We start from the raw sequence: 15,116 nt of genomic DNA, 5'->3' as shown, positions 1-15,116 counted from the left end.
AAAGGCATTGGGTTAGGCAGACAAGACTAGGGGCATATGGGTTAAGATCAGAAGAGAGACGAGAATGTGTCCCAAATAGAAATGAAATGAAAAACTTAGACTGTGGCTCTCCGGGGTTGGAGAAGAGCAGGAACGATTATTTAGGAGATGAAATCAGTGGACCTGGTGATGCAGTATGGGAAGCAGGGCTTACAGAGGCTGGGGTGGAGGACAGATCGTGAGTTAAGCCTCAAGGTTGTAGAGAAATTGAATTTTCTCTTAATTAATGAATTAAAGTTTGTTATTGCTAAAGAGATTTTTAGAAATCTGACTTTGTAAAGGTCAATCACCTTTACAAAGTGTGCTTAAAATATTCTTGGGAAAATTAGGTACAAAGAATATGCTAAATAAGGGATTTAAATAAGATAGATAAAATAATAATGATTATTGAGTCACTCTGGAGTGTTTTGCTTCTAAGATGATCTAGACACAAGTAGTGCCATTCATAGTTTATTTATTTAAAAAAAAAATTTGGCTGAGATAACCTGTGCTTTGTGGGGGCTACAAATATGTTCTCTAGTTAGCTGTGATTTCAGTACCTTATTTTGGAAATAAGGCATAAGAATCAGAAGTTAAATAATTGGCCACTGTTACTTGTAGCACTCTTTCTAGACTTAAGTGACAGTGAAAGTATGGGGCTTTTATAATACCAGAATTATTGTCATTTTTACATAAGCAGGTCTGGTTTTTATATCTGAAGCCCATTTATCAATTAGGAAAAAAACAAGCTCTATCAAAATACTTGTTAAGCCATTAAATTGTTATTTTCATTCTTATGAGGATTGTTTCAAATGTTTTCTCAATGAGGCCACTCTTAACAGTATTTCTAGATTGTTTCCATACTGAATATAGCAGATCCACACCTCGTTTTTCCCATTATCAGTAAACTTCTGGTTCATATAACATATGCTTAACTCTTTCTGGCTTTTTAGTGTATGCATGTTTTCAACATTTCTCCTGGGAAGGGTTTTTAGAATGGTAGGATGTTTATCTTTTCTTTATTATAATTTTTGTTTAGGTATTGAAATTACAGAAGCACAAAAGTTGTTCCTTTTCTGTATATTTGCTTTTCTCTGTTGGGGCCTTAATGGAGGAGTGAGGTTCTATCAGGATGATGCTCTTTGCTTTGAAATCATGATATTACTGATTGTACCTTGCTTAGGTTCAGTGCATTTTCAAAGCTCACACCTAATTGAGCTGGCCTTGAAGAATTTGGGGTTAGGAAGATTAGGTAGTGATATAAGACAGTGAAAGTGTTTTATATTAATAAACTTTATTTTCCTTTATAAAAAAAATAGGACAAAAAGTCAGTAGAAAGCACTTGCCTTTGTTTTGCACGTCTAGTGGACAACTTCCAACATGAGGAGGTAAGCACTTAGTCTTGGGTGGTATTTCATGTTGTTAAATTGCTAAATCATGATATAACAATTTCCTTTTTCTTATGTTTGTAAAGAATTTACTCCAGCAGGTTGCCTCCAAAGATCTGCTTACAAATGTTCAACAACTGTTGGTAGTGACTCCACCAATTTTAAGTTCTGGGATGTTTATCATGGTGGTCCGCATGTTTTCTCTGATGTGTTCCAACTGTCCAACTTTAGCTGTTCAACTTATGAAGCAAAGTAAGTGCTATTTTATTATCCTACTTTAAGGAGGAAAAGTGGCTTCTTTTTAAAATATCCAGTAATAAGTAAAGTCAATGTAAGTCAAGCAAGTAGAAGAGATTGCTAATATCATAGGCTCTGGATAGTAAAGCAAGAAAAATGTTAATGTATAATAAATTTTGTGTTGGGAACAACATAGTAATGCTTCCTATATAACGATTTTTATTTATTTATTTTTTTAATTTTAATTTTTTTTTAAAGATTTTTATTTATTTATTTTTCCCCCTCAGAGCCCCAGTAGATAGTTGTATGTCATCCTTCTAGTTGCTGTATGTGGGACGCGGCCTCAGCATGGCCGGAGAAGCGGTGCGTCAGTGCGTGCCCGGGATCTGAACCCGGGCCGCCAGCAGCGGAGCATGCACACTTAACTGCTAAGCCACGGGGCCGGCCCTATAACGATTTTTAAAGTTTATAGTGCATTAAAATTTTACCCTTGGTGGTTCTAGGGCTAAAGACCCAAGATCATTGCTTTCTATACACTCTCAATTATGTAATGATGCTTCATTAGGAAAATTCTGAGTTTTTTGTTACCAGTAACTGCTTGTCTTCTGCTTATAGGTTGTCCTTTCTGCTCATGTTAGATTTTCCAGCAGTTTACCTGATTCCAGAATGCTTTCCTTCCTCAAAAAGTTGGAACTTATTTCTACAGATGAGTGTCTCTCATCTTTGCTACTTTTTCTCTAAGCCCTTCCCACCCTTACCCAGCGTGCAGGAGATAAAGTTTTATCGCACTTTTATTTTACTGTTGCATTCCTCTCTTAAACCTTAGATTTCACAAGTTAATGTCAGAAGACATAAGCCTTCAGAAAACATCTGTATGTTGTGGTTATTGCTAATAGAGTGTTGATCACTTTGGTATAGAGCACCTGTAATTGTGGGTAATTTCATATCCATAATTCTAATCTCCGAGGATGTTATGTTGGGAGTCAGTGATGATATTTACTGACAAAATAAACTTGGTCTCACCGACTCAGATGGAATATTAAGTAGTATAATATTACTTTTTAAGGGGGGAATTCAGTTTTATATTTAGTTGCATTTCTTGTGAATTAGCACATCGGCACAGAATTTTGGAGAAAAACAGTGCTGCTGAGGTGATTTATTGAAAAGATTCCTCTTAAAGCATTGAGTCATTCCCAAACTTGGTATTCCAGAGAATACTGTTTTGCTTGTGCCGTGAACAAAGTACTCTCTGCCTGGATAAGTTTGGGAAAGGTTTGACTCTTTCTTGAGTCATCTCAATACACTTTGCTTCTTAAAATCTTTAGGAGCCCTTTGAAGTTTGCCTAGTCCACGATTTCCTCAAGTTTGAGTACAGTTTATTTCTTGTTACTATGTGGCACAGCATTTCCCTAAATGCCAGGTTGGGAAAAATGCTGCCTAGGTTTTGTTTGCTTTAACATTTTGGATTATTTTTCTTTTAATAGGATGAATATTTTCACCTTTTTTGCATACTCCATGAAGTTTGCCAACACATTCTTCATGTAAAGGCCACTAGACTTGTATTTTCTTTTTACAGTAGTAACACAAAGGAAACATGTTGTCATCCTCTGATCTCTTGAAAAAAATTAGAGAATCCTTATAATGTGTCATTGCCGTGTACTCACATTTCTAAGGAAAGTTGGCAAAACTATACTTTTCAAGAAATTTTTAAAGTTTTTACTCATTCTGAAATTTCTCTGAGGCAGAGATTTAACTATCCATACCTCTCTGCCCAAATCAGTGGTGAATACTTTTCTTGATAACAGAACTTAATGATATCTGGCAAAACATTTCAGTGGAATGTTTATGTATGTTTTACATATGTATAATATCTACAGAAACACACACAATCACAACCAACAAAGACACAGCCCTATCTTGAGTTTTAGCTATTTGAGTGTCTAAACTTGTGGAGGCTGGGAGCTTCCTCCACCCACAGTGTCGGTACATCAGACTGGTTTTCATGCCAATTCCTTCATAAACTGATGTCTTCTGGGAATGGAAACTTAGGGTAGAGGATATTTTACCGATCTTTGTAATAAGTTGGCATGCTTAATGTCATGTAAGGTAATGACTTTCCTGATCACAATGTGATAATATTCAGATGCTTTTAATTGCTATGCTTATCCTGTTGACTACACATTTTCAGTGTATTTGAATTGAAGACAAATATACGAATATACTTGAATTGAGGATTAAAGTGTATTTTGAATGTACTTTTGTACAAAGCCCTGTGCTCCTCAAGGAGAGCGATAAAAGATTCCTGAAGTCTCTGGGGGTGGATTTGTGGTTAGATGTCCAGCTAGAAGGTTAGGACTCAGACTGAAGTCTTTAGAAAGAAATTGTTAAAATTTTTCATAAATTTCTTTGTAGGTTTTTATCACAACTCATTTGGATTTTTTTTTTTTTTTTTTTTTTTTTTGCTTGAGGAAGATTCGCCCTGAGCTAACATCTGTGCCAATCTTCCCCTATTTTGTATGTGAGTTGCCACCACAGCATGGCTGACGAGTGATATAGGTCCACGCCTGAGATCCAAACCCGCGAACCAGGACTGCCAAAGCAGAGCATGCTGAACTTAACTACTACGCCACGGGGCCAGCCCCTCATTTGGATTTTTAGTTTTAATTTCTGTAGTACATTTCTTTAGAAGAAAATAATTGTTGTTTTCCTCTCAGGGAATGATTGCCTTTTAAATCAGGTAGTATAACTAGTTTCATAGGCTTTTGTTTTCTGTTGTTGGTTTTGCAGACATTGCAGAAACGCTTCACTTCCTCCTGTGTGGTGCCTCCAATGGAAGTTGTCAGGAACAGATTGATCTTGTTCCACGAAGTCCTCAAGAACTGTATGAATTGACTTCTCTGATTTGGTAAAGATTGGGCTAATAATGGCTGTGTTTTATATGAGGGTATTTTACCTTAGAGACTTGTCATTTACTAATAGGTCAGGAAGCTACTTATTAAAATAATTGCACTTTTTGTTTTCAGTGAACTTATGCCATGTTTACCAAAAGAAGGCATTTTTGCAGTTGATACCATGCTGAAGAAGGGAAACGCGCAGAACACAGATGGTGCGATCTGGCAGTGGCGTGACGACCGAGGCCTTTGGCATCCCTATAACAGGATTGACAGCCGGATCATTGAGGTAGTAGTTTCATCGTACCATTTACATATGTCTATTTTGGTGGAGTGTGGGTGCAGGGATGGAGTGGGGAGGTGGATATGTGTACTTAAATGTGCTCAATTTTGAATTAACTCAAGATTCTCTCATTTTGTCTCCTGAGAACAAGGTCCTCATTTCTGTTCAGGTCAGAAAACATGATGTTGTAGTCCTGCTTCTGCTGCTAACTACCTGATTGACTTGGAGCAAGTAATTTAAGTTCTTTGTTCCATAGTTTCCTCATTTCTGAAAGGAAACATTGGAGGAGTTAGGCTATATGTTTCTGCAAGTCCCTTCTATCTCCTATCCAAAAGAAAAGCAAAGATTTACATACAAATAGTGTCTTCACAATATTTTTTAAAAGGGAAAAGATGGAAACAACTTAAATGTCTAGCTCTAGGTGAATGATTAAGTAAATCGTGATACATACATAGGTTTGTATATAATTCAAACATTAATGGGATAAATTTTAATGACAAAGTGGGATATGATAAATGAAAACACAATATTCAGAATTATGTGGCTCTTGGGAACTCAGCAAAATAAGAGAAAAGAGAATTAATACAAAGGAAAGAAATACACGAAATATTGACAGTGGTTTTCTGTGAAAGTTTTATGTGTGATAAGAATATTTCCATACTTCCATATTGTTTACACTGAAATATTTCAAAAATTTCTCAGGTCAGGAAAATATTTGCCCTAGGAAGTATTGGTCACTGCATTATTTGAGATGCCATGCACTCTTTACTAATATTTTCAAATATAAGATACCTTTAAGTCTTAAAGTATTTTCTAATTTCAACCTGTGATATTTGAATTTTTTAGAACATCACTCTTAAGTAGACATTCTTCTTTAAAGATGTCTTCCACCAGTCATTTCCGAAAATGAAATTTTGAAAAACTTTAAAACCATTGATTTATGTTATAAAATCAAAAGTTCTTAAGAAGATATCCAAATTCAGAGCCAGCTTTCATGAGGAAGTTAACTGTGACTGGTTTTTTGTGCATTGTTTAGTGTTAGTGTTAAGCAGGTCATGGTCTCTAACTCCTAAGTATTCTTGTTTTTAGCATTTTCCTAATAATTACATTTTCACTATTAGCTTACTCTGTTGTATTTCCTACGAGTCTGTCTTCCATTCAACCTAGGAATTCCATAGATTGGACCTTTACAAGAATGAATATTCTGTCCCTTCTTTAGGCTAAAATCAAGCAAACAGTCTTAATCACTGTCTCATTTTAATATGTATTGTATAATGCATGCAACCCCTAGGGATTACTTTCTTAGTTCCACTTGTGTCCCTTTCAGTCTTAGAGCATCATTTAAATGTAAAGTCTTTTTTGTTTACCTAAGGACAATTTTATAGGTTCATTTTGTTTAAATGAGGATTTTGGTGGACTGCTAAGAATCCGTGATCTAAAGAATGTTTTAACCTAAGAATTAGATACTAAGATTTATGGATAACAAATTTTTTTCTATCAGCAAAGTCTTAAAAGCCTTCTTAATACAAATAGTGTCGTCTTCGTGTCACTAATTCTACATGACTGGATCTTGCATCAGGATTTTACTTGTATTTATGTCTTAGGGGAACTGATAGGGCCTGTGGTGTGTATTTGTGTTTAATTAAAAATGACTTATTGAATGAATGAGTTTTGTCACATCCACATTGTTAAATTTTCTATATTCTGTTCCTTCATCGTCTAAAACCTGATGAAATAAATGTGTAAGTTAGCATTTGTGGAGGGTCCCTGCTATGTCTTAAGTTAATAAATTTCTCCATGTTTATATTCAAGGCTTCTCTCTCTTTGCTCTCAGGCAGCCCATCAGGTCGGTGAGGATGAGATAAGCTTGTCCACTCTGGGACGAGTTTATACTATTGATTTTAATTCTATGCAGCAAATCAATGAGGACACGGGAACAGCACGTGCCATTCAGAGAAAACCTAACCCCTTAGCCAATACTAACACTAGTAAGTACCTTTTGAGTTAAAAGTAGTAGTCTGTTGTCATGTGAATAATATTTACAGTAATAAATGTTTCATTGAGTGTCTTTATTGAACTTGAAACAGTTGCGTAGTAGTAATTTGTTGTTGTTTTTCTCATGTGCTTTTATTGATGAATGAGCCAATATTGCTTAACTGGTGTCTTCCCCATGATTTTTCTACTTAACATGATTTGCAGCGTCCTGGACTCGGGTCACAGTTGGCCCGAGCAGTTTCTTATCTGTTCCTGTTATCCCTTTTCTACCTTTAGATCCACCCACACCCATCAAATTAGTTCTTTCCAACCTTTTATTTTGTACTTTCCCGCTAAATTCTCTTCTTAGCCAATGAAGAAAAGATGATTGTGATTTTTTCCCCCAGGTTTCTGACGTTTATCTGTCTCCTCAGGGATTTAGTCCATTGCTTTTACAGCTCTAGTTTAGAGTGCAGGGGTCAGCAAACTTTCTGAAAAGGGCCACATAGTAAGTGTCTTAAGCTATGCAAGCCATACAGTCCCTGTACTAAACAGTGCTGTTGTAGCCCCAAAATAGCCGTATGCAATATATAAACAAATGTACATGGTCTTGTTCTGATAAAATTTTATTTGCAAAAATAGGTGGTGGGCCAGACTGGGCTTTTGAACTCTACTTTGCAAACCGCTGGTCTGGAGCTTACTTTTCATCAGTTTCCTTTCCCCTCTACACAAAGTGATAGATCGTCTTATTTTTCCATAGCTTCTAGCTAAGTACTGTCCCTTTCTTGACCTCTTGTCTACTTCTTACGAGTGGTTTTAGATGGTTAATACTGAAATATATCCGGTACTTGACTGAACGTATATTAGTAAAATAAGAGGTACAGTGTGGTGGTGCCTTGTTCTCTTCAGCTGGTTTTCTAGCTGGCTAAATTTTGTCTTAATGCTGCCTTTGGCATCTTTATAGACCCCATCTAATCACATTCGATAAGTTCATTTGTTTTATAACCAAAAATTTTTTATAACATTTCACATAATTACGTCAGCTTGAATGCTTTATGTTGTTTGCTTTGTTGTGTTTCTAAAGTCTGTAACATTAGGATTGTATATTTTTGATAACAGGTGGATATTCAGAGTTAAAGAAGGATGATGCTCGAGCACAGCTTATGAAAGAGGATCCGGAACTGGCTAAGTCTTTTATTAAGACGTTATTTGGCGTTCTTTATGAAGTGTATAGTTCCTCAGCAGGACCTGCAGTCAGACATAAGTGCCTTAGAGCAATTCTTAGGATAATTTATTTTGCGGATGCCGAACTTCTGAAGGATGTCCTGAAAAATCATGCTGTTTCAAGGTGTGTTCATGAAAATAGTGAAAACATTTTAGAAATTCAAGTCTCTCCAAGTAATTTCAGAAATCATTGAAGTAATAATATAGAAAAATTATGCATAAAACAGTTTATTTGGAGTATCTTGAGCCCTTTGTTGTCTTTTTCTATTCTCACACACCTTTGATTAAGATTAAAATAAGTGCAAAAGTTGAGAGAAATTTTTGTTTCAGGGGACTGGTTTCACAATTAAAATATTTTGCTCTCAAAGTAGTATGGCCAAAAATAATTATCAAATTCAGACAAATGTTTTATATACAAATACTTTTTTTTTTTTAGTCACATTGCTTCCATGCTATCAAGCCAAGACCTGAAGATAGTGGTTGGAGCACTTCAGATGGCAGAAATCTTAATGCAGAAGTTACCTGATATTTTTAGTGTTTACTTCAGAAGAGAAGGTAATGTCATTTGTGATGATTAATTAATGGTTAACCTTTTAGTCTAAATAGCATTTCAGTAGAAGTATAGTTTTAATCTATAGAACAAAAATTAAACTGTTACCTTTTATATAAGATATTTGCATGCTTATAGCTCAAGTACATATAGTGTGTCTTTTATAAACCTATTAATACAGGTTGTGTGAGATTCACTGTCAGTTGATGAACACTTAGCAAGCTTCAATGATTTGAGTAAGTTTATGTGTGTTTGACATGTTTAGAAGCAATCATTGACTTTTCTTTTCATATCAATAATACATAGCTGCCTGTAAAAATTCTTTGAAAAAGTCAGGTCTCTTTCTTTCCCAGTGAATCCTTTTAGTAGATCAGAACAGTTGTAAAAGAGATTATTTCATACTTCATTGTGTAGATAATGGAACGTTTTAAGGCTTGGAATAATCTTCAGAATGCAATTGGTCTAGTCCTCTAATGTGAGGAATTTGAATGTCAAAATCAGCCTTGGAGACATAGTGTTTTTCCATTCTCTTGAAGACCTTAAAGATGAAACGATATCGCTCATTCAGGTGTTTTATCCTCTTCAAACCTGCCAAGATATTTAAACAAGTTCTTTCTCATCAACAGAAATTTCTTTTGTTCTTTAGGATACTTTGGGCTTCTGAGGATACAGGAAATAATGATATTATCCCCTGAAGTAATTCATAGCTTTATCTTCCATCTATCAACATTCCTAATTCTTTCTGTATATGATCTATTTTCCATTCTTTTGATCACCTTTTCTTAAGCTGGATCCATATCTCTTCACATCTTGAGAATGCAATAGACGTGCTAGTGTGATAGTACTGAATCAAATGGGAAGAGGTTTTCACCATTTATTGTTAGTTCTGTTCAAATAACAGTGGGTTTTCAAAAAATCCAACACTGCATATTTATATGAAATAGAAGGCAAACTCCATTTCTCAGAGATAATAACTAAAGTTAACAAATCAGGTGTACATATGAATAGATGTTTTCTGTGCTCACGTAAATATTTGATATGTGTTCTTATTTTTAGCCTTAGATTATCTTGTATATTGCATTCTGTGATTTTGTTGTTGGTATTCTATTTTTGTTGTTGTTTTTTGCTTTTAGTTGTTTAGCCTTTCTGATTTGGAAGTATATCAGAACTAGTCCTTTTTTTTTCAGTGATTTTTTTTTTTTTTTTTACTTTGATAAGATCAACTACACCATCAGATTGAATTTCCCATCCCTACTAAATATTTATGTAGCATATATATTATTAAGTTTATGGAGGAACCTTGATTCATTCTATTGCTTTGCATCTGGGTAGGTCTGCTATTCTTTCAGGTTCCACTTAAATATCATTTATTCCTGAAGATGTCGCCTTACTTCTGGATCCTGTTAGTTCCTCCTACTATATGCTCCAGCAACACTGTATTGTCTCCCTCATAAGCAATTTGCTCTTTCTTTGTAATTTCTTGTAACATGTATCTTTCCCACTGGTTCAGTAACTGCCCTGAGTTCATTTTTTTATCCATGGTCATATCCTCAGTACCTAGCATAGTCTGGCATATGATTGCTGCAAATAATAATTTGAATTCATTCAGACATCTTTTTTTTTTTTTTGGAGTTTGCCTTTTTTTTTTTTAATAAGGATCTGATGGAAAGCCCTGGATTCTTCCCCAGAAAAATGTGAATGTGTGAACATGCACTCACATACATTCAGACACACAGATTTGCTTATAGTTTACAGTGACTGACATTCAGACACAGACCTTTGCATACAGTTTGATAGTTCTTGGACCTCTGTCCCCACCTGCATCCTTCTGTGATCCTAGCCCACATGTGAACCCCAGCCTTAGAAGTTCCAGTTTAGTTCTCCATACACACCTCCAAGGATATGAAAATCACCACCCTTTCATAGCTGGTGTTCTTTTTCTTTGCAGCAGTGTTACTGTGATCTTGTCTCCTGTAGCATTTGAAGTTGACTAATGGTTATATGTCTTTTTCTCTCCTTCTGGCTATCAAGCCACAGATGCACTGTGTTTCTATAGTTGATTATTGTTTTTATAATGGATATTTCGAATTTCTAGTAGAACTTTACTTGTGACCCTATTAAATTTCCTTCGATTGGGTTTTGAGTATTAGAAGACATTCAATATGAATGTCTTTCTTTAATTTTGAATTTGCCTACTGCTTTTCTGAATGGAGTCAAGTTGAAAACTCTGGCACCTAAATTTTTTCCGTATGTGCCAGGTACTTTTTATTCATTCTCTGTAAGTCAGTGCTAGCATTTTGGGATTTTGTAATGGTGGAAGGCAGGTCCTGATTAAAACTGACTCTTTAATCTCTGTTACTATATAGGTGTAATGCATCAAGTAAAACACTTAGCGGAATCAGAGTCTTTGTTGACAAGTCCACCAAAGGCATGTACAAATGGGTCAGGATCCTTGGGGTCCACAACGTCAGTCAGCAGTGGAACAGCCACGGCTGCCACGAATGCCACGGCTGACTTGGGGTCCCCCAGCTTGCAGCACAGCAGGGATGATTCTTTAGATCTGAGCCCTCAAGGGTAAGTTGGAGTTTTGTTGTGATTTTTCTTCTCTTTGCCTTTAACTCTGCCCTGGCATCTGAGACTCACACAGAGAATAAAATGGGAAAATATTAGAGAGAGTGTACACTTCATCATTTTCCATCTGTATTTTGTTAGATGTTTAGTGGGAATAGGAAGAAAACTGAACTTTTATTGGAAACCTGCTATATTGAGCCAGGTTTAGGAACCACAAGAGATACATAGTATTTCCACTGACATTCAGGGAACTAAGGCTCAGAGAAGTTAAACGACTTGCACAGTGTCTTACTTTACAGGTGTAGTATTTGAGCCCTCATCTCTGATTCCATAATCCTGCGATTATTTACTGTATTGCAGCATTCATACCAGTTTTGATACATCCAGATATTGATATAGTAGAAAATATTAAAAATTAGAATTTTTAGAATGTAAAGGAAAAAACACCTGATTTCCCATTCATCTTTAATTGGCAAATGGGAACTTTGCTCTTAATTAAAGAAAATTCTCTGCTTCCACCTCTTTATTTGTTTTTAATCCCTTTGTTGTACTTTGCTACTAAGAACATTACCAAACCCTCGTATTGGTTTTTATTTTGTTGTGTTGAAACAAATCATACTTTAAAAGTGGTTTTGTTTCTTTGATGTTAGAAACTTAATATTGCTGTGTGAATGGTACATGATGAACCAAACTCAGTTCTAAAATTCCGAGTGTACTCAGTATAATACTCCTTGTTAGCTGAAAAGTAGATCTTGATAAAACATATAATACTCAATAAGTGGGGTCCACAAATTTAATCTTGTAAACTGCAAGGTAGCATTGTCCTACAAAGCTAGCCGGCTCAGGATCCCAGCTGCTTTTGGTGCCACCTGGTGGCAGTTGTCCACTCCAGCTTAAATATGAATTTGGCAGTTCTGGGACTTGGGGCACAGACTTGGACTTATGACAGAGTGGCTGTGATTTTAGGAAGCTACTGAGTTTAGGTGGTACCCATGTCATGTACCCAGTCCAAGAAGATTGGGCCTGGAGAATACCGGGACCCTCTGCCTTCCCTGTTCTCAAGTTGAATCTGTCTGCCATTTTCCCTCCCAGCCTTGCCTGCCTCTCTACTTCCTCCCCAGCCCCACTCCGTCCCCCTAGCTGCTGCAGTAACGTTAAGTTATTGCAGGGTTTTACTATATATATAGCATAGGCAGGGTGCCTGAGATGTCATGGGTGCTTGGTGAAATGTGATGCAGCTTAGATGAATGCTGTGTTTCTGAGCCACTTTAAATTAGGGAATTAGGCTTGATTATAGGTTCTAACAGTTGCTCACTCTAAAAGAAGAAAGGACCTTTTTCTTAAAATATTTTCAGAGTTTTGAATGGTTCCATTCCCTTCTAATATGGTTTCAAATGAGAAGTTCGTATAAATTTGTAAAGGGGGGATTCTTCAATTATATTTAAGTTTATTCTTTGAAAGTTCACTTGGCCTGATTGTCAAGCATATTTGAACGCATTATTAAGTGTTTTCAATAGACATATCAAATGTTGGAAGACTTTAAAAATTTTTCAATTTTGAAAATATTATTTGGGTCATAGACCAACTAACCTAGAACATTCTTTCATCTTTTCCATCTTATGTAGCTTTGTTATTCTAAGAATCTATTGATATTTCAAACTATTTCTGGTGTTGTTATGAATAGTGAAAATAATACACAAAGACTATGTATGTTCTATTTCATATATTCTAATTCAAAATAGTTATTCACACTATCGCTTGCTAGATTTGTTTATAGGTAATTTTGAGTTTTTAAAAAATATTTTTGAGTTTTTTGAGTTTTAAAAAAAACAAAGTGTTTTCAAATGCATTCATTTAGGATATTACTGCCATTGTACACCATGAAATTACCTTGAGTAGTATTTTGATAATATTAACACTTGAAACCATGTGTATTTTACTTGTCATTTTGGTTAGGGAAGAAATATCGTACTCAGATTTAATATATTCTTTTTTTATTTTGTGATTACACAGTTCTTTTTAGTATTGGTTCTTTGCATTGTATATTTGTTTTATGTACTTTTCTGTATGTATTACATTTTATAATAGAGTTTAACACGGGATTAACTAGATATTTTGTTTCTTTGGTTTCATTTTTAGTAGTTCAGTATAGTTAAATGGCTAGCTGTTTTCTGAACTAATCGTTTTCTGTGTCTGTACACCTCTAGAACATGACTGACGCAGAGTTGATATTAAATAATCACTAAATGGAAAGTGCCCTGTTATGGCAATATTTAGTAACTCATTTCTGCCCTTTTAGCTTGCTTTTCAATGAGTGATGATAATAAATCTTGATAATTGCTAAACTTATCCCATATTTTCCCATGTGATAGTCGATTAAGTGATGTTCTAAAGAGAAAACGACTGCCAAAACGAGGGCCAAGAAGGCCAAAGTATTCACCTCCAAGAGATGATGACAAAGTAGACAATCAAGGTAATTCCTTTGATGAAACTGTGGGGAGATAAAGGGAAAGATGGTAGCAGTTAAAGATATGTACTTCATTAAAACTGCTGATGGCTTTGAAGTACACCTGAGTTTCCTTAATACCCGGTGTTCTTAGTTCTTTCAGCTAATTAATCTATTAAGAATGAGAATCTTAAAATTCAGTTGGTTTTCATCAGTTATGCTAAAATGATTTGTCATTCTCTTTTCTTTCATAGCTAAAAGCCCCACCACTACGCAGTCACCTAAATCTTCTTTCCTGGCAAGCTTGAATCCAAAAACGTGGGGAAGGTTAAGCGCCCAGTCCAACAGCAACAACATTGAACCGGCACGAACTGCAGGAGTTAGTGGTCTTGCCAGGGCTGCCTCAAAGGACACCATATCTAATAATAGGTGAAGTGGGGGGATTCTGTATTACTACTATTCTCACAGTAGACAAACTATTTCAGTCAGCACATTGATTATATGGAGATGAAACTTGTGCCACAGAAGTGGCACAGCTCAAGGATGGGCTAGATTCTCATTTCTTGAACCCTGTGTCTGGCTTTGTCTTAAGTTCCAGTCTTACATTTTAAAACTCCTTTTGATACCTCTGGTAGGGAGTTGTGTATGTTCAAAATCAAACAAATTATTTTCCCCATGGAACCTGTTCCTCAGTTTTGTTCTAGACAAGGGAAAGCTAACATATTTTCTGGACACACACACACACTTTTATGATACCCTTCCTCTACCCTTTACAATGGAACTTAAGAATCTTAGAGTGGAGCCCCTTTTTTTTTAGAAACTTAGAACTCTGTCAGCTAAACTATTTTTATACCAATTTATGGCTTTTAAAAATTATTTCTTTAAAATCCTTGAGAATTGTTTTGTTTTTTGGCTCTGGATGTAGCATACCAACAAAGATTGCTTTCTCTGCAAATAAGAAATTTTTAAAAATCAAATACCATTGGGAAAACAAACAGGCTCTTTTTGTTTGGTTAACTGGTTTGGTTGGTAGGTTATTGTTTTTCTGAATTTCAGTTAATAAAATAGTTAAGCAAATGTATTTCTGAAACCATCAGTATTTGGAATTAAAACAATCAGCTCTCAGTTGTCATAGCTTCTTGTGCACGTAACAGTTGCATGTTTCTGGTCTGTAGTTCTTTACTTCAGCTCTCCAGGGAACACAAGTAAAGGACAAGTAAAGATCTGTCTGTACCTTAGAAAACAGTCATGTAAAATTGCTTTCAGGTGAACACTTAGGCAACTGTTATGTTGTGGAGTCTCAAGAAGTTCCAACTTTTTCTTTACTCTTCATGTAATGACCTGAAATGTATTTTAAGTACCTGTGCATTTCTCTAGGTACATCTTAGCCCATTTTCAAAATGAAGCTTAATTTGGTTAATGTGAAATCTGAATTTAGTAGTCTATAAGCATAGGCCAAAGGGGGTTTTAAATGTAGCAGCTGTTTGCCTTTGATCAGGGGTTATAATTGAAATCCACTGAGACTTTAATATCT

At 35.5% G+C, this 15,116-nt stretch overlaps 1 protein-coding gene across 16 annotated transcripts in view; it reads left to right on the top strand.

Moving 5' to 3' along the window:
- The window catches only part of TRIP12 (thyroid hormone receptor interactor 12), a 151,187-nt gene that overhangs the window by 107,605 nt on the left and 28,466 nt on the right, over positions 1-15,116 (top strand). For 7 of the 16 annotated variants that reach the window (XM_058533147.1, XM_058533156.1, XM_058533154.1 and 4 more), the window contains 10 exons: positions 1,338-1,406; positions 1,493-1,658; positions 4,431-4,548; positions 4,667-4,826; positions 6,652-6,805; positions 7,911-8,139; positions 8,452-8,570; positions 10,932-11,139; positions 13,509-13,609; positions 13,837-14,011. In XM_058533147.1, coding sequence (XP_058389130.1) covers positions 1,338-1,406; positions 1,493-1,658; positions 4,431-4,548; positions 4,667-4,826; positions 6,652-6,805; positions 7,911-8,139; positions 8,452-8,570; positions 10,932-11,139; positions 13,509-13,609; positions 13,837-14,011 — 1,499 coding nt within the window. The remainder of the gene's footprint in view (positions 1-1,337; positions 1,407-1,492; positions 1,659-4,430; positions 4,549-4,666; positions 4,827-6,651; positions 6,806-7,910; positions 8,140-8,451; positions 8,571-10,931; positions 11,140-13,508; positions 13,610-13,836; positions 14,012-15,116) is intronic. The other 9 variants (XM_058533158.1, XM_058533157.1, XM_058533155.1 and 6 more) reach the window with 3 other exon arrangements.

The sequence above is a fragment of the Diceros bicornis genome, chromosome 37 (genome assembly GCF_020826845.1).
Source record: "Diceros bicornis minor isolate mBicDic1 chromosome 37, mDicBic1.mat.cur, whole genome shotgun sequence".
In the NCBI taxonomy this organism is placed as follows: domain Eukaryota; kingdom Metazoa; phylum Chordata; class Mammalia; order Perissodactyla; family Rhinocerotidae; genus Diceros; species Diceros bicornis.
Note: the sequence above shows the minus strand (reverse complement) of the source record. Positions and strands in the feature narration are given on the sequence as shown.